The sequence below is a fragment of the Aegilops tauschii genome, chromosome 6 (genome assembly GCF_002575655.3).
Source record: "Aegilops tauschii subsp. strangulata cultivar AL8/78 chromosome 6, Aet v6.0, whole genome shotgun sequence".
NCBI classification, from domain to species: Eukaryota; Viridiplantae; Streptophyta; class Magnoliopsida; order Poales; family Poaceae; genus Aegilops; species Aegilops tauschii.
In genome coordinates this window covers 477,093,881-477,117,993 of record NC_053040.3, presented here as the reverse complement: position 1 = coordinate 477,117,993, position 24,113 = coordinate 477,093,881, and the positions used below count along the sequence as shown (strand labels likewise).

The window sequence follows — 24,113 nt, the reverse complement described above, 5'->3', positions numbered from 1 at the left end:
ACAAGATGTGGTCTTGAACGATGCTTCAAGGGATCCTACATCATCATCGATTGCTTTTTGCCTTATGGCCAAGGCTTCAAAGGTATCTCCCACTTTAAATCCCAATATATCTTGTGATAATATTGATGATGGCAAGAGTGATGATGATGTCGATTATGATGAAGAGAATGATGATGTTGCCTCCTTAAAAGTTAAGGGGGAAATAATTTTTAAAGCTCTTCTTAAGAATAAAATTGCTCGTTCCAACTTCATGGAAATCATGTCTATTGCTATCGAGGGCAAGAAATATATTGATGAGTTGGAATCTCGTCTTGAGGAGCATGAGGTCACCATTGATAAAATGGAAGGTCATGAGCGTGATTACGCTAATGAGATTGCGGACCTCTCTCAAGCTATTGAACTTGAACAAACCACCAAGGAATCTCTTGAGGAGACTTTTGCTCTAGAATTATCTAGAGTGAGGGAATCTCGTGATAGAGCTCTTGAGGTGGCCAATGATTTTGAAACTAAAAATGAGGAGCTTGAAGTTGCGCATGCTAAACTCCTTGAGGACTTTGAGCACCTCAAAAATGGCTCAAGGGTCATTGAGAGTGAGCTCATCAAACTCACCGAGTCTCATGCTCAACTTAAAGCTTCATATTCAAAAGAGCTTGTAAAGTTGCCTTCTCCTTTTGGTGGTGGATGCAGATTTGATGCAGATTTGGTGGCTCAGTTCTATGCCACTGTCCACCTAGGAACTAATGTAGACAGGACTCTGACTTGGATGACTAATGGGAAGTTGCTAGCTGTCAAGTGGAAGGCCTTCATGGAGTTGCTTGAGGTGGAAGATCAAGGGCTCGAGACTCCAGTCGGGTTCCGTCCTCACCACAATGTTACCTCCACTCACAAGCAAGCCCTCTGGCCCTACTATACTCTGAAGATCAACCCTGAGACCAAGAAGGAAACCTATGAGCTGTCTGCCTTTCTGGACATCCTTCACCGTATCTTCCGCGAGACTCTCTTCCCTCGTATCGGGAATCTGGACATGGTTCACTCCTATCTCGTGGACATGCTTCTCTTCTGCCAGCATGAGAAGGAAGCAAACATTGGCGAGTCCCTGGACATCTCTCATGTTATGTGGTCTGAACTTCTGTCGGCTGTTTCTGAGCGCAAGTGCCCGATTTATGCTCCATTTATCATGTTGCTCATTGAGAAGGCCTGGAGAAGTACCTATCCCGAGGAATTGCTGGAAACTGGAGAGTTGGTTTCTCATGAGATCAAGCGTCTGAGGAAGAAGGACAATTGGGGCACCTCCGTTCCTAAATCTGGGGTTCCTTCTTCTGCTGCTGCCATGGAGACCGAGGGCGAGGCTGATACTGGTGTTGACCATGACTATGTGCCTTCTGAGGCAGAGCCCTCTTGGGCAAAGAAGCTCAAGCTCAAGCTGAAGAAGCTGTTCTGCATGGAGTCTCACGGTCAGTACATGACACATGTGGCTGAGAAGAATGCCAGGGGACGCCACAAGGAGCTTATGCGTCAGTTAGGTGCGACAGTCACCAGCGGCTCTGAGGGTCACATCACTAAGGAGGAGGAGTGGATCCAGCAGCACTGTCCGTGGACCGATTCAGATGCCGAGCAGTTTCCGACCGAGGACGACGGTGCAGACGATCACGCGAAGTACTGATGTTCGAGATCCTCAGCATGCTCTCACCTGGAGCCGTAGGAGCGCTCTTTGCCCCTTTTGGTGTCTCGATGCCAAAGGGGGAGAGAGTTTAGGGATTTGCGTCGTTGTGTTGCGAGTGTGTCTGTGTGCTTTCGTTGTGTTTGCTTCCATTTGCTTTATTTGGTTTTGTGTTCCGTGAGACCTAAGTTCCAGACATATGGTGTGAGACATATGCTACCTTATCCTTATCATATCTTTATCTATGTCTCTTGTCATTTAGTATCTCATGAGTAGCATGCTTACTATGTCATATCTCCTGCTCTCTTGTATCACGCTTAGGTTGTTGGTCTCTAAAATACAGGGGGAGTGTTGATCCTAGTATGTGTGCCGTGCAGTCCAAAGCACTTGTCTTGATGGCACACATCTAGGGGGAGCCCGTCTATATTTTAGAGATTTGGGGCCTTCTTATGTCCTTTGTCTGTTCCCGTTTGTGCAAATCCCGTATTGTCATCAATCCACCAAAAAGGGGGAGATTGTAAGGGCATGTTGGGGAACGTAGCAGAAATTCAAAATTTTCTACGCATCACCAAGATCAATCTATGGATTAACTAGCAACGAGAGAGAGGGGAGTGCATCTTCATACCCTTGAAGATCGCGATGCAGAAGCGTTACAAGAACGCGGTTGATGGAGTCGTACTCGCAGCGATTCAAATCGCGGAAGATCCGATCTAGTGCCGAACGGACGGCGCCTCCGCGTTCAACACACGACAGCCCGGGGACGTCTCCTCCTTCTTGATCCAGCAAGGGGAGAGGAGAAGTTGAGGGAGAACTCCAGCAGCACGACGGATATACATCCCATATACTGGATCAACTAAAGACTCTGGGCTTCCATCAAGCCACTACTACATCGATTTCGTTAGGAGTCATTGGTTCAAATCCAATAGTAGGTAAGTAGGTAGAAAAATTACTAGATAGCATTGGACTTACTTCGCTTCACTATCTAATAACTTTTTCTACCCCTCTTCCCTTTTTCTTTGTATCAACTATAAACCACTGGATTGTCTTCAATTGGATGGGGGAATCCAATTACGGCGTGGTGGCAATGGAGCTCGTGGTTCTCCGGCAGAGCTTCGCTAAGCACTACGGAGGAGGAGGAGGAGGTGTATGAGGAGGGAGGGCTGCGCCAGGGAAGAGATGCGGCTGCCCTCCCACCCCTCCACTATATATAGGGGCAAGGGGAGAGGGGGAGGCGGCCAAACAGATTGGATCTCCCTAGGGAAAATCCTAGGGAGACTTGCCCCCCAAGCCAAGCAGGTGGAGGCTTGCCTCCCAAGCCAGGTGGAGGCGCCCCACCTCCCCAAGTAACGTGGGAAAGGGTGTGGGGGGCGCACCACCCCTTAGTGGGCTGGTTTGCCCCTTCCCCTTTGGCCCATGAGGCCCTCCAACACTTGCCGGGGCTCCCGAAACACCTTTCGGTCATGCTGGCCATAGCCTGGTACCCCCGGAACACTTCCGGACTCCAATACCCTTCGTCCAATATATCGATCTTCACCGCCGGACCATTCCGGAACTCCTCGTGATGTCTGGGATCTCATCCGGGACTCCGAACAACCTTTGGTAACCACATACTATTTCCCATAACAACTCTAGCGTCACCGAACCTTAAGTGTGTAGACCCTACGGGTTCGGGAACCATGCAGACATGACCGAGACACCTCTCCGGCCAATAACCAATAGCGGGATCTGGATACCCATATTGGCTCCCACATGTTCCACGATGATCTCATCAGATGAACCACGATGTCGGGGATTCAATCAATCCCGTATACAATTCCCTTTGTCTATCGGTATGTTACTTGCCCGAGATTTGATCGTCGGTATCCCAATACCTCGTTCAATCTCGTTACCGGCAAGTCACTTTACTCGTTCCGTAATGCATGATCCCGTGACTAACTACTTAGTCACATTGAGCTCATTATGATGATGCATTACCGAGTGGGCCCAGAGATACCTCTCCGTCATACGGAGTGACAAATCACAGTCTCGATTCGTACCAACCCAACAGACACTTTCGGAGATACCTGTAGTGTACCTTTATAGCCACCCAGTTACGTTGTGACGTTTGGTACACCCAAAGCATTCCTACGGTATCCGGGAGTTGCACAATCTCATGGTCTAAGGAAACGATACTTGACATTAGAAAAGTTCTTAGCAAACGAACTACACGATCTTGTGCTATGCTTAGGATTGGGTCTTGTCCATCACATCATTCTCCTAATGATGTGATCCCGTTATCAATGACATCCAATGTCCATGGTCAGGAAACCATAACCATCTATTGATCAATGAGCTAGTCAACTAGAGGCTTACTAGGGACATGCTGTGGTCTATGTATTCATACATGTATTACGGTTTCCAGTTAATACAATTATAGCATGAACAATAGACAATTATCATGAACAAGGAAATACAATAATAACCATTTTATTATTGCCTCTAGGGCATATTTCCAACAGTCTCCCACTTGCACTAGAGTCAATAATCTAGTTCACATCAGTATGTGATTGTAATGAATCCAACACCCATGGGGTTTGTTCATATCTCGCTTGTGAGAGAGGTTATTAGTCAACGGGTCTGAACCTTTCAGATCCGTGTGTGGTTTAGAAATCTCTATGTCATCTTGTAGATGCAGCTACCACGCGCTACTTGGAGCTATTCCAAATAACTGCTCTACTATACGAATCCGGTTTACTACTCAGAGTCATCCGGATAGTGTCAAAGTTTGCATCGACGTAACCCTTTACGACGAACTCTTTCACCACCTCCATAATCGAGAAAATTCCTTAGTCCACTAGTTACTAAGGATAAGTTCGACCGCTATCATGTGATCCATTCCTGGATCACTCTTGCACCCCTTGACTGACTCATGGCAAGGTACACTTCAGGTGCGGTACACAGCATAGCATACTGTAGAGCCTACGTCTAAAGCATAGGGGACGACCTTCGTCCTTTCTCTCTCTTCTGCCGTGGTCAGGTCTTGAGTCTTACTCAATACTCACACCTTGTAACACAGCCAAGAACTCCTTCTTTGCTGATCTATTTTGAACTCCTTCAAAATCCTGTCACGGTATGCATTCATTTGAAAGTACTATTAAGCGTTTTCGATCTATCCTTATAGATCTTGATGCTCAATGTTTAAGTAGCTTAATCCAGGTTTTGCATTGAAAAACACTTTTCAAATGACCCTGTATGTTTTCCAGAAATTCTACATCATTTCTGATCAACAATATGTCAACAACATATACTCATCAGAAATTCTATAGTGCTCCCACTCACTTCTTTGGAAATACAAGTTTCTCATAAACTTTGTATAAACCCAAAATCTTTGATCATCTCATCAAAGCGTACATTCCAACTTCGAGATGCTTACTCCAATCCTTAGAAGGATTGCTGGAGCTTTGCATACTTGTTAGCATCTTTCAGGATTGACAAAACCTTCTGGCTGTATCACATACAACCTTTCCTCAAGAAAATCGTCGAGGAAACAATATTTTGACATCCTATCTGCAAGATTTCATAAATAATGCAGTAACTGCTAATATAATTCCAACAGACTCTTAGCATCGCTACGAGTGAGAAAGTCTCATCGCAGTCAACTCCTTGAACTTGCCGGAAAACATCTTAACGACAAGTCGAGCTTTCTTAATGGTGACACTTACCATCATTGTCTGTCTTCCCTTTAAAATCCATCTGCACCCAACAGCCTTACGACCATCAAGTAGTTCTTCCAAAGTCTACACTTTGTTTTTATACATGGATCCTCTCGGATTTTATGGCCTCGAGCCATTCGTCGAAATCCGGGCCCACCATCGCTTCTCCATAGCTCGTAGGTTCATTGTTGTCTAGCAACATGACTTCCAAGACAGGATTACGTATCACTCTGAAGTAGTACGCATCCTTGTCGTCCTACGAGGTTTGGTAGTGACTTGATCCGAAGTTTCATGATCACTATCATAAGCTTCCACTTCAATTGGTGTAGGTGCCACAGGAACAACTTCTTGTGCCCTGCTACACACTAGTTGAAGTGACGGTTCAATAACCTCATCAAGTCTCCACCATCCTCCCACTCTTCGAGAGAAACTTTTCCTCGAGAAAGGACCCGTTTCTAGAAACAATCACTTTGCTTCCGGATCTGAAATAGGAGGTATACCCAACTGTTTTGGGTATTCTATGAAGATGCATTTATCCGCTTTGGGTTCGAGCTTATCAGCCTGAAACTTTTTCACATAAGCGTCGCAGCCCCAAACTTTTAAGAAACGACAGCTTAGGTTTCTGTAAACAATAGTTCATACGGTGCCGTCTCAACGAAATTATGTGGTGCCCTCTTTAAAGTGAATGCGGTTGTCTCTAATGCCTAACCCATAAACGATAGTGGTAATTCGATAAGAGACATCATGGTATGCACTATATCCAATAGGGTGCAGTTATGATGTTCGGACACACCATCACACTATGGTGTTCCAGGCGGTATTAGTCGTGAAACAATTTCCACAATTTCGTAATTGTGTGCCAAACTCGTAACTCAGATATTCATCTCTATGATCATATCATAGACATTTTTATCCTCTTGTCACGACGATCTTCAACTTCACTCTGAAATTACTTGAACCTTTCAATAATTCAGACTTGTGTTTCATCAAGTAAATATACTCAGCATCTACTCAAATCATCTGTGAACTAAGAACATAACGATATCCACTGCATGCCTCAGCACTCATTGGACTGCACACATCAAAATGTATTACTTCCAACAAGTTGCTTTCTTGTTCCATCTTACTGAAAACGAGGCCTTTCAGTCATCTTGCATGTCTCAAGTGATTCAAAATCAAGTGAGTCCAAATGATCCATCTGTATGGACTTTCTTCATGCATATATACTAATAGACATGGTTCGCATGTCTCAATCTTTTCAAAAACGAGTGAGTCCAAAGATCCATCAACATGGAGCTTCTTCATGCGTTTTATACCAATATGACTCAAGTGGCAGTGCCACAAGTATGTGGTACTATCATTACTATCTTATATCTTTTGGCATGAACATGTGTATCACTACAATCGAGATTCAATAAACCATTCATTTTAGGTGCAAGACCATTGAAGGTATTATTCAAATAGACAGAGTAACCATTATTCTCGTTAAATGAATAACCGTATTGCGATAAACATAATCCAATCATGTCTATGCTCAACGCAGACACCAAATAACAATTATTTAGGTTTAACACCAATCTCGATGGTAGAGGGAGCATGCGATGCTTGATCACATCAACCTTGGAAACACTTCCAACACATATCATCATCTCACCTTTAGCTAGTCTCCGTTTATTCCGTAGCCTTTTATTTCGAGTTACCAATACTTAGCAACCGAACCGGTATCTAATACCCTGGTGCTACTAGGAGTACTAGTAAAGTACACATTAATATAATGTATATCCAATATACTTCTGTCGACCTTGCCTACCTTCTCATCTACCAAGTATCTAGGGTAGTTCTGCTTCAGTGACCGTTCCCCTCATTACAGAAGCACTTAGTCTCGGGTTTGGGTTCAACCTTGGGTTTCTTCACTAGAGCAGCAACTGATTTGCCGTTTCATGAAGTATCCCTTCTTTCCCTTGCCCTTCTTGAAACTAGTGGTTTTACTAACCATCAACAGTTGATGCTCCTACTTGATTTCTACTTTCGTGGTGTCAAACATCGCGAATAGCTCAAGGATCATCATATCTATCCCTGATTTGTTATAGTTCATCACGAAGCTCTAGTAGCTTGGTGGCAGTGACTTTGGAGAACCATCACTATCTCATCTGGAAGATTAACTCCCACTCGATTCAAGCGATTGTAGTACTCAGACAATCTGAGCACATGCTCAACGGTTGAGCTTTTCTCCCTTAGTTTGCAGTCTTAAGAAACTTGTCAGAGGTCTCATACCTCTTGACGTGGGCACGAGCCTAAAATCCCAATTTCAGCTCTTGGAACATCTCATATGTTCCGCGACGTTTCAAAACGTCTTTGGTCCCACAATTTTAAACCGTTAGCATTACGCACTGAACTATCACGTAGTCATCAAAATGTGTATGTCAGATGTTTCGCAACATCTACAGACGACGCTCGAGGTTTAGCACACCGAGCGGTGCATTAAGGACATAAGCCTTCTGTGAAGCAATGAGGACAATCCTCACTATACGGATCCAGTCCGCATAATTGCTACTGTCAACTTTCAACTAAATTTTCTCTAGGAACATATCTTAAACAGTAGAACTAAAGCGTAAGCTACGACATAATTTGCAAAGACCTTTTGACTATGTTCATGATAATTAAGTTCATCTAATTTATTTAATGAACTCCTACTCAGATAGACATCCCTCTAGTCATCTAAGTGATACATGATCTGAGTCAACTAGGCCGTGTCCGAGCATCACGTGAGACGGACTAGTCATCATCGGTGAACATCTCCATGTTGATCGTATCTACTATACGACTCATGTTCGACCTTTCAGTCTCTTGTGTTCCGAGGCCATGTCTGTACATGCTAGGCTCGTCAAGTCAACCTAAGTGTTTCGCATGTGTAAATCTGGCTTACACCCGTTGTATGCGAACGTTAGAATCTATCACACCCGATCATCACGTGGTGCTTCGAAACAACGAACCTTCGCAACGGTGCACAGTTAGGGGGAACACGTCTCTTGAAATTGTAGTGAGAGATCATCTTATTTATGCTACCGTCGTTCTAAGCAAATAAGATGTAAACATGACAAACATCACATGCAAATCATAAAGTGACATGATATGGCCAATATCATCTTGCGCCTTTGATCTCCATCTTCGAGGCGCGACATGATCACCTTCGTCACCGGCATGACACCATGATCTCCATCATCGTGTCTTCATGAAGTTGTCTCGCCAACTATTACTTCTACTACTATGGCTAACGGTTAGCGATAAAGTAAAGTAATTACATGGCGTTTTCATTGACACGCAGGTCATACAATAAATTAAGACAACTCCTATGGCTCCTACCGGTTGTCATACTCATCGACATGCAAGTCGTGATTCCTATTACAAGAACATGATCAATCTCATACATCACATATATAATTCATCACATCCTTTTGGCCATATCACATCACATAGCATACCCTGCAAAAACAAGTTAGACGTCCTCTAATTGTTGTTGCATGTTTTTACGTGGCTGCTATGGGTTTCTAGCAAGAACGTTTCTTACCTACACAAAAGCCACAACGGTGATATGCCAATTGCTATTTACCCTTCATAAGGACCCTCTTCATTGAATCCGATCCGACTAAAGTGGGAGAGACAGACACCCGCTAGCCACCTTATGCATCAAGTGCATGTCAGTCGGTGGAACCTGTCTCACGTAAGTGTACGTGCAAGGTCGATCCGGGCCGCTTCATCCCACAATGCCGCCGAATCAAGATAAGACTAGTAACGGTAAGCAAATTGAACAAATCATCGCCCACAACTCTTTGTGTTCTACTCGTGCATAGAATCTACGCATAGACCTAGCTCATGATGCCACTGTTGCGGAACGTAGCAGAAATTCAAAATTTTCTACGCATCACCAAGATCAATCTATGGATTAACTAGCAACGAGAGAGAGGGGAGTGCATCTTCATACCCTTGAAGATCGCGATGCGGAAGCGTTACAAGAACGCGGTTGATGGAGTCGTACTCGCAGCGATTCAAATCGCGGAAGATCCGATCTAGCGCCGAACGGACGGCGCCTCCGCGTTCAACACACGTACAGCCCGGGGACGTCTCCTCCTTCTTGATCCAGCAAGGGGAGAGGAGAAGTTGAGGGAGAACTCCAGCAGCACGACGGCGTGGTGGCAATGGAGCTCGTGGTTCTCCGGCAGAGCTTCGCTAAGCACTATGGAGGAGGAGGAGGTGTATGAGGAGGGAGGGCTGCGCCAGGGAAGAGATGCGGCTGCCCTCCCACCCCTCCACTATATATAGGGGCAAGGGGAGAGGGGGAGGCGCCCTAGGGTTTCCCCTAGGGGGCGGCGGCCAAACAGATTGGATCTCCCTAGGGAAAATCCTAGGGAGACTTGCCCCCCAAGCCAAGCAGGTGGAGGCTTGCCTCCCAAGCCAGGTGGAGGGGCCCCACCTCCCCAAGTAACGTGGGAAAGGGTGTGGGGGGCGCACCACCCCTTAGTGGGCTGGTTTGCCCCTTCCCCTTTGGCCCATGAGGCCCTCCAACACTTGTCGGGGCTTCCGAAACACCTTTCGGTCATGCTGGCCATAGCCTGGTACCCCCGGAACACTTCCGGACTCCAATACCCTTCGTCCAATATATCGATCTTCACCGCCGGAACATTCCGGAACTCCTCGTGATGTCCGGGATCTCATCCGGGACTCCGAACAACCTTCGGTAACCACATACTATTTCCCATAACAACTCTAGCGTCACCGAACCTTAAGTGTGTAGACCCTACGGGTTCGGGAACCATGCAGACATGACCGAGACACCTCTCCGGCCAATAACCAATAGCGGGATATGGATACCCATATTGGCTCCCACATGTTCCACGATGATCTCATCGGATGAACCACGATGTCGGGGATTCAATCAATCTCGTATACAATTCCCTTTGTCTATCGGTATGTTACTTGCCCGAGATTTGATCGTCGGTATCCCAATACCTCGTTCAATCTCGTTACCGGCAAGTCACTTTACTCGTTCCATAATGCATGATCCCGTGACTAACTACTTAGTCACATTGAGCTCATTATGATGATGCATTACCGATGGGCCCAGAGATACCTCTCCGTCATACGGAGTGACAAACCGCAGTCTCGATTCGTACCAACCCAACAGACACTTTCGGAGATACCTGTAGTGTACCTTTATAGCCACCCAGTTATGTTGTGACGTTTGGTACACCCAAAGCATTCTTACGGTATCCGGGAGTTGCACAATCTCATGGTCTAAGGAAACGATACTTGACATTAGAAAAGCTCTTAGCAAACGAACTACACGATCTTGTGCTATGCTTAGGATTGGGTCTTGTCCATCACATCATTCTCCTAATGATGTGATCCCGTTATCAATGACATCCAATGTCCATGGTCAGGAAACCATAACCATCTATTGATCAACGAGCTAGTCAACTAGAGGCTTACTAGGGACATGTTGTGGTCTATGTATTCACACATGTATTACGGTTTCCAGTTAATACAATTATAGCATGAACAATAGACAATTATCATGAACAAGGAAATACAATAATAACCATTTTATTATTGCCTCTAGGGCATATTTCCAACAGGGCATTTGTATCCCTTAGATGTTTTGGTGATTGATGACAATGCTTTTGCGGACTAATCGTGTGCATTGAGTTTTTCAGAGATTCATCCTTTGGCACGAGACGATTCCATCCCCTCGGAGTTTGAAGCGAAGACAGTGTAGTACTTTTGAATTAGTTTGGTGGACTAGTTTCGTAGGGATCACCGTACTATCAAGAGGAGGTCCGCTTTGGAAAGGCTAGGGTGGAATCATCACGTACACTTCCTTTGCACACCCTCCGAGCCTTTCCGCTTCGTTGATGAGCTCGTTCCCCTCTCTCAGTGTGCCCTCTCTGGTCCCAGCGGTAGTACCGCGGGCCAGAGCGGTAGTACCGCTTGGGTGCTACAAGCGGCAGTACCGCTCCACAGCGGTAGTACCGCTGTAGCCCCCAGCCGTAGTACCGTTGCGGCTTCGTGCTAGTACCGCCTCGATTCGAGGGGTCTTTTTCCGTGTCGAGTTTTACGGTACTAGCCGCGACAGGGGGGGGGGGGGGGTAGTACCGCTCGTGTGCGGTAGTACCGCCCTGACCACCGCGGTAGTACCGCTCTGGGCCCAGCGGCAGTACCGCGAGGGGGAGCGGTAGTACCGCTGGCCAAGCGGTAGTACCGCTCTCTGCGGGGCTGAAGTGGGGGGTAACGGTTGGATTGCTTCCCCCACTATAAAAGGGGGTCTTCTTCCCCAAAGTTGACTTACCTCTTCCCCCAAAAGCTCCATTGTTGCTCCAAGCTCCATTTTCGCCCGATCTCTCTCCCTAGCCAATCAAACTTGTTGATTTGCTCGGGATTGGTTGAGAAGGCCCCGATCTACACTTCCACCAAGAGATATTTGATTTCCCCCACTTATCCCTAGCGGATCTTGTTACTCTTGGGTGTTTGAGCACCCTAAACGGTTGAGGTCACCACGGAGCCATAGTCCATTGTGGTGAAGCTTTGTGGTGTTGTTGGGAGCCTCCAATTAAGTTGTGGAGATTGCCCCAACCTTGTTTGTAAAGGTTCGGTCGCCGCCTTCAAGGGCACTAATAGTGGAATCACGGCATCTCGCATTGTGTGAGGGCGTGAGGAGAATACGGTGGCCCTAGTGGCTTCTTGGGGAGCATTGTGCCTCCACACCGCTCTAACGGAGACGTACTTCCCCTCAAAAGGAAGGAACTTCGGTAACACATCCTTGTCTCCACCGGCTCCACTCTTGGTTATCTCTTACCTTTACTTGTGCACGCTTATATTGTGTTGTATCCCTTTCTTGCTTGTGCGCTTGTTGTTGTTGCATCATATAGGTTGCTCACCTAGTTGCATATCTAGACAACCTACTTTGATGCAAAGTTTAAATTGGTAAAGAAAAGCAAAAATTGTTAGTTGTCTATTCACCCCCGCCCCCTCTAGTCAACTATATCGATCCTTTCAGTTTGGAAGGACCTCCTGTCTGGTCTCCCTTTCTTCCGCTCTATTACCCACGTCAAGATCGGTAACGGTGTCTCAACCGTGTTTTGGTTGGATCTATGGATCGGCAACGATACCTTGGCTGCTCGCTTCCCAAGTCTTTTCTCCCATGTTACAAAACCTAATGTATCTGTTGCGTTTGTTCTTTCGGCGGAGGATCTTCGTCTTTCGTTACAACCACGTCTGACCATCGCTGCTACTAACGAGCTTCTTTGCCTGCGTACCGTTTTAGCCACAGTTATCTTATGCCGCAAGTACCGGATAACCGTTTATGCAGGATCAACGATAAGCCTCTTTCTGTTGCTTCTGCGTATGGAGCTGCTTTCTCATCTCGGCCGGATGATCAGTTCTCTGAATTCATCTGGAGGAAGAACTATGCGACTAATCGGTGTAGGTTATTTATCTGGCTGGCGCATCGAGGAAGACTGTTTACCAATGAGCGTCGCTTCCGGAGGGACCTAACGGACTCCGATACCTGCCCTTTCTGTTCGGAAACGGAGTCTACCTCCCACATGCTAATTCACTGCCATGTTGCCGCTCAAGCTTGGATGACTGTGGACTCGCTAAACATCAACCCTTTAGATTGTTCTTCCATCCAAGACCTGCAAGGGCGTTCACCTGCTTGCAACTTTCGCAATACGGTTACTATGTCCATCCTCTGGAGCCTGTGGAATAGAAGGAACGCTAAAGTTTTCAAGCAAGAAGATGAGTCTTTGGGCTGCGTTCTTCGGCGGGCATCGCAAGACCTCTTTCTTTGGGCCCATCGATGTGGAAAGGAGAATCGCAAACAAATTCTGATCGACTGGGGAATCATGTTGTCCCGGCTAGATGTAGCATAGTAGTTTTTATTTGATGTTTCCCTCTTTTCCTTTGCCCCTCCCTCTGTATATATTCTCTTTTAAACTTTAAAATTAATAAATGAGTTCAGGCTGGCTTTTGCCTGCCGTAGTTCCCTCAAAAAAAAAAAGGTTGCCGGCAAGGTTCCTCCATGCATGTTTGTACTAACTAGCTCAAGATATTGCAAGAATGTCGATTGATTAGTAGCATACGTGCCTTGGAAAAGAGAGAGAAGAAATGTGTCGCTCACTAGTAGTCTCTGCTGGCGAGTGGCGACCATAGACACACCCACCGTCAGTGGCGGAGCCAGAACTTTTGTGGAGCCTGGGCAAGTTGAGCCCAAGTGTATAATCTAGAAATCTCAAACCGGGTATTCGGATACACAACAAAAATTACAACACCAAACTTTTGAACCACAAATCCGGATTAATAATGAAGTGAAAACATAAACGTAACAGTCTAACAAAATAAAGTTCAATAGGGTAAATAAAGATGAGACTTGAAAACAGAGGCAAACTCGCCATGTTTCCAACAAAAGTAAAGCTGTCCATACCGGTTGTCATTGTGCAATTTCTTTCACCATGATCAAAAGCATCTCTGACTTGTTCATTTTTGTCACAAGAAAACCATATATATTCAAAATAGAAAGCTTGCAAGAATAGAGATGGTCAGATGGAACATACCAATAGTGCGCTAAAGAAAATCACGAGGCAAATGCCCTGTCTGAGACTTCATTGCAGTAATCTTCATTGCTGAAAAGGCTCTCTCAACGAAAGCCGTTGACACCGGCAATATCAAAGCCAACTCAATAAGTTTGTATACCAATGGGAATATCAAATGTTTTTTAGCTTCAACCATCTTCAACGAAACATTCCCTAAATTTAAGCCCCAAGTATATTTGTTCATTGCAAATGACTTTTCAGATGTAAAGAAATCATCAATCACTTCTGTATCCATACTCTTTCTTCTGGATGCATGTAGTAGTAATGTAGTAATTAACACTTTAACTAACAATAAAACGGAGGAGCACCCATCTGCTGCTACTGTGTTGAGGGTCACTCAGCTGATGATATATCATCATCACAGAAACTAATTAAAAGCTCATCTGACAAGAGCTATTCAGAATTCAGATGCAGCTATTCCACAAAAGTGATGTCAAGCACGCTGCTAATGCTGCCACTGTGTACACTTGTACTTGAGATCTTGGTTGTGCTTCAATCCCTAGCCCAAACAAATTAGTATTCAAAGATGACTAGATGAGGGATCCCTAGACCCTAGCCCTAATTTCCATGGAGGATTCTTATACTTTCTTAGAGGAACTGCCAAAGATGAGAGAATGGAGGGGATTGAGGGACGAGTAAACTTGCATAGGCGGTGGACGTCCGCCCGCCGCCGGCCGTGCGTAGCCTTCTAGGGCCGGCCGCCATCCCCTGTCGCCCAGTCCCTGCCCTTGCGGCATGTGAGGAACGAAGAGAAGAGACAGGGAATTGGAGAGATCATCTGTCTCCGTCGTACGTATTCCACTATTCCCTCGCCTCATTTGTTTTTGGCCTGGGCTATGAGCCGGTGAGAAAAAAAGGCCCAAATATTTTTTTGCCCGGGTAAAACAAGCTTGCGAGCAGGTTTGGCCCATTATAATTTTGTTGATCGCTGTTGTCGTGCAGCCAGCAAGCCCGGGCAACTGCCCAGGGTCGCTGGGCGGTGGCTCCGCCGCTGCCCACCGTGGAATGTGAAGTGGTATCATTGTCATTGTTAGATGAAAAAACAAAAGGGTGAAAAGCAAAAAACCATCAAGTGCGTGCCCATACTACAAAGGTACTCCCTCCGTAAACTAATATAAGAGCGTTTAGATCACTATCTTATATTAATTTACGGAGGGAGTACTTGTAGAGCTCGATCAAAAGTTGCCCCTGTGTGCTCTGCATTGCATTGTGGATGCAACTAATGAGATGAGACCGAAGATGTTATCTTAAGGTAAAGAAGATGCAGAGACACCGTGGAAAGATATTACATGCCACTATGACAGAAACACAATTCAAAAAAACTACTCCCTCTATCCCAGAATATAAAAACGTTTTTGACATTATGCTAGTGTTAAAAACATTCTTATATTTTAGGACGGAGGGAGCATGACAGAGACGATTTGTCTAGTGCTGGCCGGTGCGCGAGCTGGAACCATCCGCTAGCCGTTGGTTCCGAGGAGAACACATAAGATAATCCCGTCGCCGATTAGTAAACCCCGCCAGTTAACCGGCGAACCCCCGTGATTAGTGAGGTCAATGTCAGTGAGGACGGCGATATAATCATGGCGACAGACAGAGACCGTCCCTGCCGCTGCGTCTGCACACCGACTCGCTTCGCTTCCCATGTGGAGCATGTCACGGTCGGATTAAGTTAGGGGGATTAGATTAAGGAGGACGAGGCTGGGTTAGTTACAAGGGAATGGGGAAGAAGGGTTAAGGGTGGTGTGCAAATGTGGCAAGCGGACAGCGACCGGGGAACGCACGGAGCCGCACCAACCGGGTGAGATGAGACGACGCGTCTCGCCTCCCTCCGCAACTGGCGCCTGGAACTCCACGCGCTGAAGCAGCGCACATGTTGTACATGCAAGGCAATCAAGGAGTATCAGAGTGCTCAGAGTAAAAGCAGGATAATTGCTTTACTTACGCAGGATTTTCATGTTTTTTAGACGGAGGTAAAAGCTTTGCCCCATCGCGTTGACTAGGTAGAGTGGTTGCCGGGTTAATTAACAGAAAACCGGACGAAAACCGCCGTCCTTACACTGCATAACACGTTTTTCTTAGGGTCACTGCATAGCATGTTGATAATATGCACACGCTGTAAGTAGATTTAACAATGTTCATACAGTGAAGTGGCTGAATGAGGATGAGGAGACAGGTACACGGAGACTTCCCCACAGAAAGACAGGGACTGACTGAATGAATGGATTCATGTAGCACTGTGTAATCTGTATTTAGATGAGAATCATCACAATGATGGGAACAGGATCATTACGCACGCTCGACTTGTTTATTATTTAGATTTAGATAGATACATTGCCGTATACAGGGATGGATGGGGAACAAAAAAAAGGAAGATACAGACTCCAGAGTTGCATGGCACCGGAATGGGTGCAGAGGTTTTACACGGTCATCATCGGTAGTAGGCCATGTGGCGCGACGCCCGGAAAGGGGAGGCGTCGAACGGGGAAGGGCGCCTGGGCTGGCTCTCGACGCGGGCGGGTTCTTTCTTCGGGAGCTTGGCCTCGGATTTCAGCCATGACTCAACGACCGACAGCAGGTTCTTGGCCGTCTTCAGCTCTTCGATGTCCGAGTATTTCGCCGACTTTTTCAGCTCGCCCTCTTGGATGTACGCGATGTCGGTGGCCCATGTCTCCAGCCCGTCGAATATGTGGGTGGCGTAGACGATCGTGGCTTCCCTCTGCGATGAAGAACCTTCCATGTTATGCAATCAGAAAAGTATGGCTGGGAAAGGAAGCATGAACTGAAATCTGTTACCTGCTCGCATTCTTCCTTGAAGAAGTCGAGGAGATCCATCCTGGTCACGACATCGAGATCCACGGTGATCTCATCGAGTAAGAGTACCTGTATTGGCATCGGATGTTTTAGTAAAACAAACTTCAGAATATTGTGTTTTCAGGTGAGACCCAGTGTAAAGTAGACTACAAGAATCTCATTTCAAAGGAATGGACCAGGTTTTGGTGACCCTCTGAATAAACTGGGCTATATAAACCTTTCTTTGTCAATGCGAATTAGCTAAGAGACAGACGTTTCCCATCTGCACATTGACTCGACACCAGGCTATATACGAGCATGGATCACAACTGACTGAAGTCACTCAACAACAAACTCGTTCTAACTCAATCACACTTGGTGACTGAATATACACTATCAATCAAGACTCCTTCCAATGAAGTTTCTACTATTCTTCACGACTGATGGGCAATGAAGTGAGTAAAGTTGTTTCTTGGGTCGCTGAGGGGCGAAGACATAAATAGTGGCAGTTCCAGGGTTAATTGTGAGGGTAATATGACAGATACAAGGGTAGTTTAGTGGTCAAATGATCACTGATCATGTGGCCATGGTTTTCTTTGCACTAGATTACACCCAAACAAGGACCCTTTTGCCTTTGGCTATTGCATAGTAAACTCACTTTTCTGTCCTAGCAAAAGAATACACCGAGAAAGGCTCAGAGCCTCAGGATAATCAAAGAAACAAGTATCTAATCAAGAAGCAACCAACTTGGTACAACAACACAGTATGGGGAGCAGTCCAGAGTATAAACTAGAATAATCCACACACAAAACTAGGAATAGAACATCACCTTGTATGGATGAAGAAGACCCATGCAAATTTGTACCCTGCGGCGCTGTCCATCTGAAACTTTATGCATGCGCCATTGCAGATCAATATCCAGTAGATCAATCAGCTTCTCTCGCCTAACAGGATCAACCCCATCAACTGCTCATGGTTCAGGGTGGAGAAAAAAAGGTGTATTTACATGTACTGTCAATAACATTAATTACTTCATACTAATAGTAATATGGATTCAGTGGATTTTAACTGAGATGGTTACACAAAACTTGATAAAATTAAACCAAAAATATGGAAGTAAAATGATTTAAACAAACATATCATGCCAGCAGGAAATTTACTACAGGAAATGCTTGAAGCATCAATGGATACAAATTAACTCAAGGACAAAACAGTACGTGGACACATTATTGCTTCCATCCATAGGAAACAAATAATGGGATATGCATATGCTGAGCATTATGTGTGTAGAATACCTCCAAATATCATGTGCTCAGCAGAGAAATCGCCTTGTAGTGGAACATCACCCTGAAAATATTACTTGCATGTAAGATACAAAGCCATTGCTCTGACAAATAAAGCACTGCATAAAATGAGCTGTCAACAAACTGGTCGTATATCAGTTCTTAATTAAAAAAAGTAGGTAAAGAGGAATTCTAACATAACAATTATAGAAAAAATGTCACTGCAGCTACAATATTGAGTCAAGCACCCTAGAACATCCACAGACACTGAAACAACATGGACGAAAGCCACTATATTAGTTCAGCTGGCATTAATGAATTAAAAATTGCTCCCATGAGAATTTCTGGAGAAAGCCATTTGAAAAGTAAAAAAAAAAATGCTCAGTTACGCAAACATTGATAGTGAATCATTCCGACTCCACGAACCACTATATTAGTGCAACCAAGCAAGAGCTAAATTTCTAGTTCTTACAACAAGTAAACAAAGAGGGGACTTACAACTGAACTGACATTCCGACTCCAAGAACCACCCAAGTAGGAAAGGTCACCACTGCACACGAATTGTGTGTCATGAAAAGCAGAACCATTAAGAACACGGACAACATCCTTTCCTCCAACCATATGTTTTCCTGCAAGAATCTTCAAGAGAGTAGTCTTGCCTGCAGTTTGAAATAAACAGGCACATAAATTTGTGTAGAAGACATTACTCATCCAAGATGAGAACAGAACATATATATGCAATTAAGCAAGTCAGTAACAATGCACTGTACACGTGTTTGCAGATTAATTCAAAAGGGACAAAGAATTTCCTTCTGTTATGGCGGCACCCCTTTTGGAATTCGGCATAGCGATCTACTGATGCCACAGTTATTATGAGAAATTCCAGAGATGGTAATCTCCAATGAAAATGTGGCACACATGACATAACAGTACAAGCTGCCTAGCCAATCATCCATTCCAGTGCAGTGCCCTTTTTATCACCCTTAGTGTATATAATTAGCTAAATGTTGCTCACAGTTGTGTTCATACTATGAGTCAGTTCCAACTCAAGCACAAATGTATGGCACAACATTTTAACTACAGCAGCATTTCCCTCAAAACAGAGAGATGAGCACACGAACCCCCCCACCAGGCCACCACACAGCAATCCTGACTTCTTGAGGCAACAACCAAATTACAGACCAGTTAATTTCTAGCCCAGTCCCAAGCAAACACAGATAAAACAACATGTAGCACGTTGATGGGGTCTCAAATCAATCAAACCCCTAAACACTCTGTGCCTAAATCAGCCTGCAGCTAGTAGGAAAGCCCAGCAGAAGGACCCGTCCGAATCGTACAATCACCGCACAGGAGCAGCAGCAAAGTAGATTTCGCGGGTCGTTTAATTCAAAACAGCAACATTTAATTCAAAACAGAGAGACAGAGCACAGGAAACCCCCCACCACACAGCTATCCTGACTTCTTGAGGCAAGAACCAAATTACAGGCCAGTTTATTTTTGTGCCTAAATCATTCGGCAGCTAGGCAAGCCACAAGGCGCCCCTCGCGTCGTCCGGATCACAGGAGCAGCAGCAAAGTAAATTTCGCGGGTCGTGGTAGGCGCCAGGGGTCGGGTGCTTACCGGATCCGTTGGCGCCGACGAGGAGGCAGCGCGAGCCGGGGGCGACGCGGAGGTTGAAGCGCGCGAAGAGCGGCGCCTCCCCGTCGTAGCCGAACTGCAGGGTGCTCACCTCGATGCCGCTCCTCCTCCACCCTTCCTCGCCTCCGGCCATCTCCCCTCGCCGCCGGTGGGTGATCTCTCCCCTTCCTCTCCGCCGCTCCGTTCAGGCTTCAGAGTTCAGAGGAGTTGGTGCGAACGTCTCTGCGGCTCTGTGCCGGCCGCGTCACCCTTCGCTATTTTATACAGCCCACGATGCGAATCTACTGGGCCTCGCCCGAGCCAGGCCTAACCGTTAGCCCAGGAAGAAGAGAGAGGGGGCCGACCAATTAGGCCCACGAGTGGCACCGCTTTAGTTTCTCTCCAAGTACGAGCCGTGAGGTTTGGGGCGGGGAAAAAAAAAACTCGAACCCTTCCGGTGCTCCATTGCCGCCGCCATTGGAGACGATGAGGTACACGAGGCACGAGCTATTGGCGCTCAGCGGCGCGCCGTCGCGGGAGGCGCAGGCGCTGCGGTGGGCCGAGGCGTACGCGGCCCTCGCCGCCGCGGGCTTCTCCGGGGACTACGACGGGCTCCTCGCCTCCGACGAGCCGCTGACCAGGAGGGGGAAGAAGGTCTCCGGGGCCGGGAAGAAGAGGCCCGAGGCGGCGGCGCACCAGTTCTCCGGTATTGAATCCCCTCTTGATCTCGCGCTTGCGAACCTAGCCGCGGGGCTCGGTACCTTTTAGGTTTATTACAGAGTACGTATTTGTGTAGGTAGTGACTGTTCCTTTTGCTTGTGGTGGTGTAGAGGTGACGGAGGTGGGTGCCTGGAGGAACGGGGATTCGGGGGTTCATCAGGCGACTGGGGAGCCGTTTGATCAGGGTGAGGATGTGGAGTATGAGGATGACAGTGATGATGAGTATGATGGCATTCTGAAGCCTGCCTTTGCTGTTGATGGGGAGCCTGATTTCGAGTCCGGCGAGCCGCTTGATGGTTTCGAGTATCTCCGGCGTGTCAGGTATGCTTCAATTGGTTGGATCTAGGAGGTCCTTGGATGTGTGTGTGCACATTTAGTGTTGTCATTTTGTGGTGAATGTTTACCCTGAGTGAGTCGCTGATAGCTGTTAGAAGCATAGAATTGCCTTATGTCACCCTGGATTACTGGTAAATGTAGGTCTGGCGCCAGCTTCCTTGATGTGTTTTCATGTTTTTGTTGCGTAAATCGTAATTTTGGTGCTCGCTGAATAGCTTTCTTCTGGTATTTAGATTTCTATTTTCAGAGCCAACATCATTATTATCATTCTATTAGAAATCCTGTTGGATAAAATTTACTTGCTGTGCTCTAGCTCTCATGAAAGTGGGAGTAGAAATCTATGTAACCTAAGTTATATAAAATTTTCACAATCCTTGTTGGCTTTTGCAAGTCTTGTACCAAAATTCATGATTGCCTGAAACTAGTGAACATTGCCGTTGTAATATGCTATTTATTGATTTCTTAGTTTATTTGTCACCAATGTATTTCTTTGTTGCTATCGATGTTCCAGAAGGGAATGTTACTAGATCATCTTGCTGAAGCTTGAGCAGGAACAACTAAGGCTTAGGAAATTAGAGGGATGGATTATGCATTATATCTCTGGATTTTTTTTCTCTTCATTGAGTTCATAGATGCATTAGCCAACATTAAATATATCTGATATGCAAGTTCTTCGACCACCACTTAGATGCTAGTGTGTATGCACCCAATGGTACTGCATATGTTCTATGGGTTGATATTAGTACTATGTAATCCAAACCTGAGAGGTTTGAAATACAAACTTTATATTAGTTACCATAACAATATGTAAGAGCTTAGTTTTGACACTTGGGCAATAGAATAGCAAATGGGAAAGAATCTGCAGTTCCCCTTCTCTTCTCATTCCCCCAGATCACGAAGTTAGTTACAGTTTCACTCTCAAGTACTCCCTCCGTTCCTAAATATTTGTCTTTTTAGAGATTTCAAATGGATTATCACATACGGATGTATATAGACATATTTTAGAGTGTAGATTCACTCATTTTGCTCCGTATGTAGTCACTTGTTGAAATCTCTAGAAAGACAAATATTTAGGAACAGAGGGAGTATCTCGCTTATGTTGTGATTCTTATGAGCTGTCATTTCATCAAATTTTCTTTTGTTCTTGCAACACATCTGTTCTGGTGAACTAGTTCTATAGTGCATAATCATGTATCTGCATAACTCAAAGCATCTATATGAGCCTAAACGTAATAGAAACCGCATCCAATGTCGATTAAAGAAATTAGATGCAAGGGCATCATTGATTTCATCTTGCAAATTATTTGTCATTCTTTTTTTCTATTATTAACTTCTGTGGGTAAACATTTGGTCATGTGTCCTTTTGATGCAAAATTATTATTGATTTAATGATTGTTCTTTTGATTATGTTTACAGGTGGGAAGCTAACCAGATCCCTAAAGTGAAGGTGGCCAAGATAGATTTGAGTGCAGCTAGAAAGGAGCAAACACCTTATATGCCAGAAATTCCTGATATACCGAAATGTTCACCTGATTTATGTGCATCAAAGGAATGGGAGGACTCGTTTATTACATATTTCTCAGAGACGAGGCTGGTAAGCTATGTTTCCATTTAAATGCATCACCATGCCTAACCACATAAAAGCTTTGTTCCCCTTTTCATGATTATCGTTGTGAAGGAAACACTATGTGTGTCTTGGGCCTTGGCTGCTACTCCCTGTTTGAAGTAAAAATTAAAACTGTATCTACATAGTTATTTCGATTCATTACAATTTTTAGTATTTGATTTTGTCAAGCTCCCAGATCTTAACGGCACATGTTCAAAATATTTTAGATAGCAACAGGGCACTGTACTACTATGCTATAACTACCAGTAGACTTTTAGGGGTGTTTTTATCATGGTAGAGCAAAATCCTGAAGTAATTGATAAACTCATGTCCTGTTACTAGTGTCATTTGCAATAACTAATTGATAAACCTGAAGTTGAGACATGCATCTTGGGGTTGAGAGTAAAATCACTGTTACCTGTGAAAATTCCTAAATTCAGAAACCTGTTTTATGCCTTGCAAATTAAAAATGGAGAAACATGATGTACAACTACCTTGCTGATGTTGACTGTCATTCTGATGACTTGAACTTGAAGTCAGTACAATTAGAGTAACTTGGTGTGATTATCTCTTTTGTTGTTTGCTGCCTTTTGACAGTCACGTCTGCTATGGTGATGTATGAATACTCTTCTCTGCAGGCATTCTTGGAACTTGATAGCTCGGATGGACCATCTGTATCAGGAGCGGTGAAGAACTCCTGTAAACCTGGCATCAGCTTCGAGCCACAGATTGACCCGACACTGACGATGATTCGCAAGATGGACGCGGTTTCAAGAGCTGCAACACTGCGCAACTACATCGACATGATCCAAAGCTTTGATACGCTATCAAGGAATGACTGCCTGTGGCTGTTTGCGCTGTGTGTCACTGTTGAGCTGCCCTTGGACGCAGAGACATGCGCGTCGCTGAGGTCTATGCTGCGCAAGTGCTCAACCATCCTCGCCACCAAGTCGGAGATGGACGATGAAGTCGTGATGCTGAACATACTGGTGGCCATCTCGGGTGTGTACTTCGGGCAGTATCAGAAGTAGGTACGTGTAGGGCTTACATAGTTCGATCAGTTGTAAGCAGCACCTCCTCTTTTGTGGGGCAATCCATCTGGTGAAAACGTCCAACTGGTGCAAAATTTTAAACTTCCAGCCGCCACAAATGCCTTGATTACTTCACAACTGAACGCCCAGTTCCACATCGCGCTCTATGGGCGTTATTTGAATGGCTGGATTTTGAAGAGTAAAATGCATGGCAGGTGATTGGAATTATTATGACAGTCCAGTTTAGTCCACTAAAGGCATCTCCAAGGGTACTCCTCAAATTTCAGCCCTCCTATAAGTGAATACTAGAAAATCAGAAATGCATCGGTTAAACATATAATAAATAGTTCAAATTTAAAATTACATAGTTCGAAGTTAAATAGTATTCGGAGCACGTAGTTTAAACATATAAAATATTCAATCAACGTCACAAATCTATTACTAGTTTCCACTAGTAAGCGTGCACGTGAAATTTCACGTGTTTAGATAAAATATCCTTTTATTTTGCGGGGAGTATAGATAGAATATCCAATCGTAAAAGTCAAAAATATTACGAATGAATGTGTATTTGAGGTTTCAGAAAAGCTATAATTAATAAAATGTATACTTTGTAGTGTACTTAAGCATTTGTGTACATAGTCAAGGAATTTAACTTCAGGACTCCATTCTCATTGTTTTGAGTTGTCGTTGGTCATTCTTCAGACTTATGAACGCCAATGAGTTACATATA

General features: G+C 45.1%; 2 protein-coding genes across 2 annotated transcripts; one reads left to right on the top strand and one right to left on the bottom strand.

Moving 5' to 3' along the window:
• Positions 1 to 16,207: 16,207 nt before the first annotated feature.
• LOC109742870 (ABC transporter I family member 19) lies at positions 16,208 to 19,942 on the bottom strand. Its single transcript, XM_020301962.4, has 6 exons — positions 19,694 to 19,942; positions 18,572 to 18,732; positions 18,086 to 18,137; positions 17,620 to 17,756; positions 16,794 to 16,880; positions 16,208 to 16,716 (listed from the first exon to the last, which is right to left on the bottom strand). Exons 1-6 carry the CDS (start codon positions 19,842 to 19,844, stop codon positions 16,429 to 16,431), a joined length of 876 nt encoding a protein of 291 aa, XP_020157551.1. The 5' UTR covers positions 19,845 to 19,942; the 3' UTR covers positions 16,208 to 16,428.
• A 156-nt stretch (positions 19,943 to 20,098) lies between these two features.
• LOC109742868 (uncharacterized) lies at positions 20,099 to 23,611 on the top strand. Its single transcript, XM_020301960.3, has 4 exons — positions 20,099 to 20,396; positions 20,521 to 20,731; positions 22,163 to 22,340; positions 22,991 to 23,611. The coding sequence occupies exons 1-4, from the start codon at positions 20,177 to 20,179 to the stop codon at positions 23,381 to 23,383; spliced, it is 1,002 nt and encodes a 333-aa protein (XP_020157549.1). The 5' UTR covers positions 20,099 to 20,176; the 3' UTR covers positions 23,384 to 23,611.
• Positions 23,612 to 24,113: the final 502 nt, after the last annotated feature.

Bases quoted from the DNA above. Each gene is read 5' to 3' on its own strand.
- LOC109742870 (XM_020301962.4), bottom strand. From the start codon at position 19,844: ATGGCCGGAGGCGAGGAAGGGTGGAGGAGGAGCGGCATCGAGGTGAGC. The intron at 17,757-18,085 runs GTATTCTACACA...AACCATGAGCAG, and splicing joins TGAGCACATGATATTTGGAG to TTGATGGGGTTGATCCTGTT. The intron at 16,881-17,619 runs GTGATGTTCTAT...ATGCCAATACAG, and splicing joins GTCTTCTTCATCCATACAAG to GTACTCTTACTCGATGAGAT.
- LOC109742868 (XM_020301960.3), top strand. From the start codon at position 20,177: ATGAGGTACACGAGGCACGAGCTATTGGCGCTCAGCGGCGCGCCGTCG. The intron at 20,397-20,520 runs GTATTGAATCCC...GTGGTGGTGTAG, and splicing joins GGCGGCGCACCAGTTCTCCG to AGGTGACGGAGGTGGGTGCC. The intron at 20,732-22,162 runs GTATGCTTCAAT...TTATGTTTACAG, and splicing joins GAGTATCTCCGGCGTGTCAG to GTGGGAAGCTAACCAGATCC.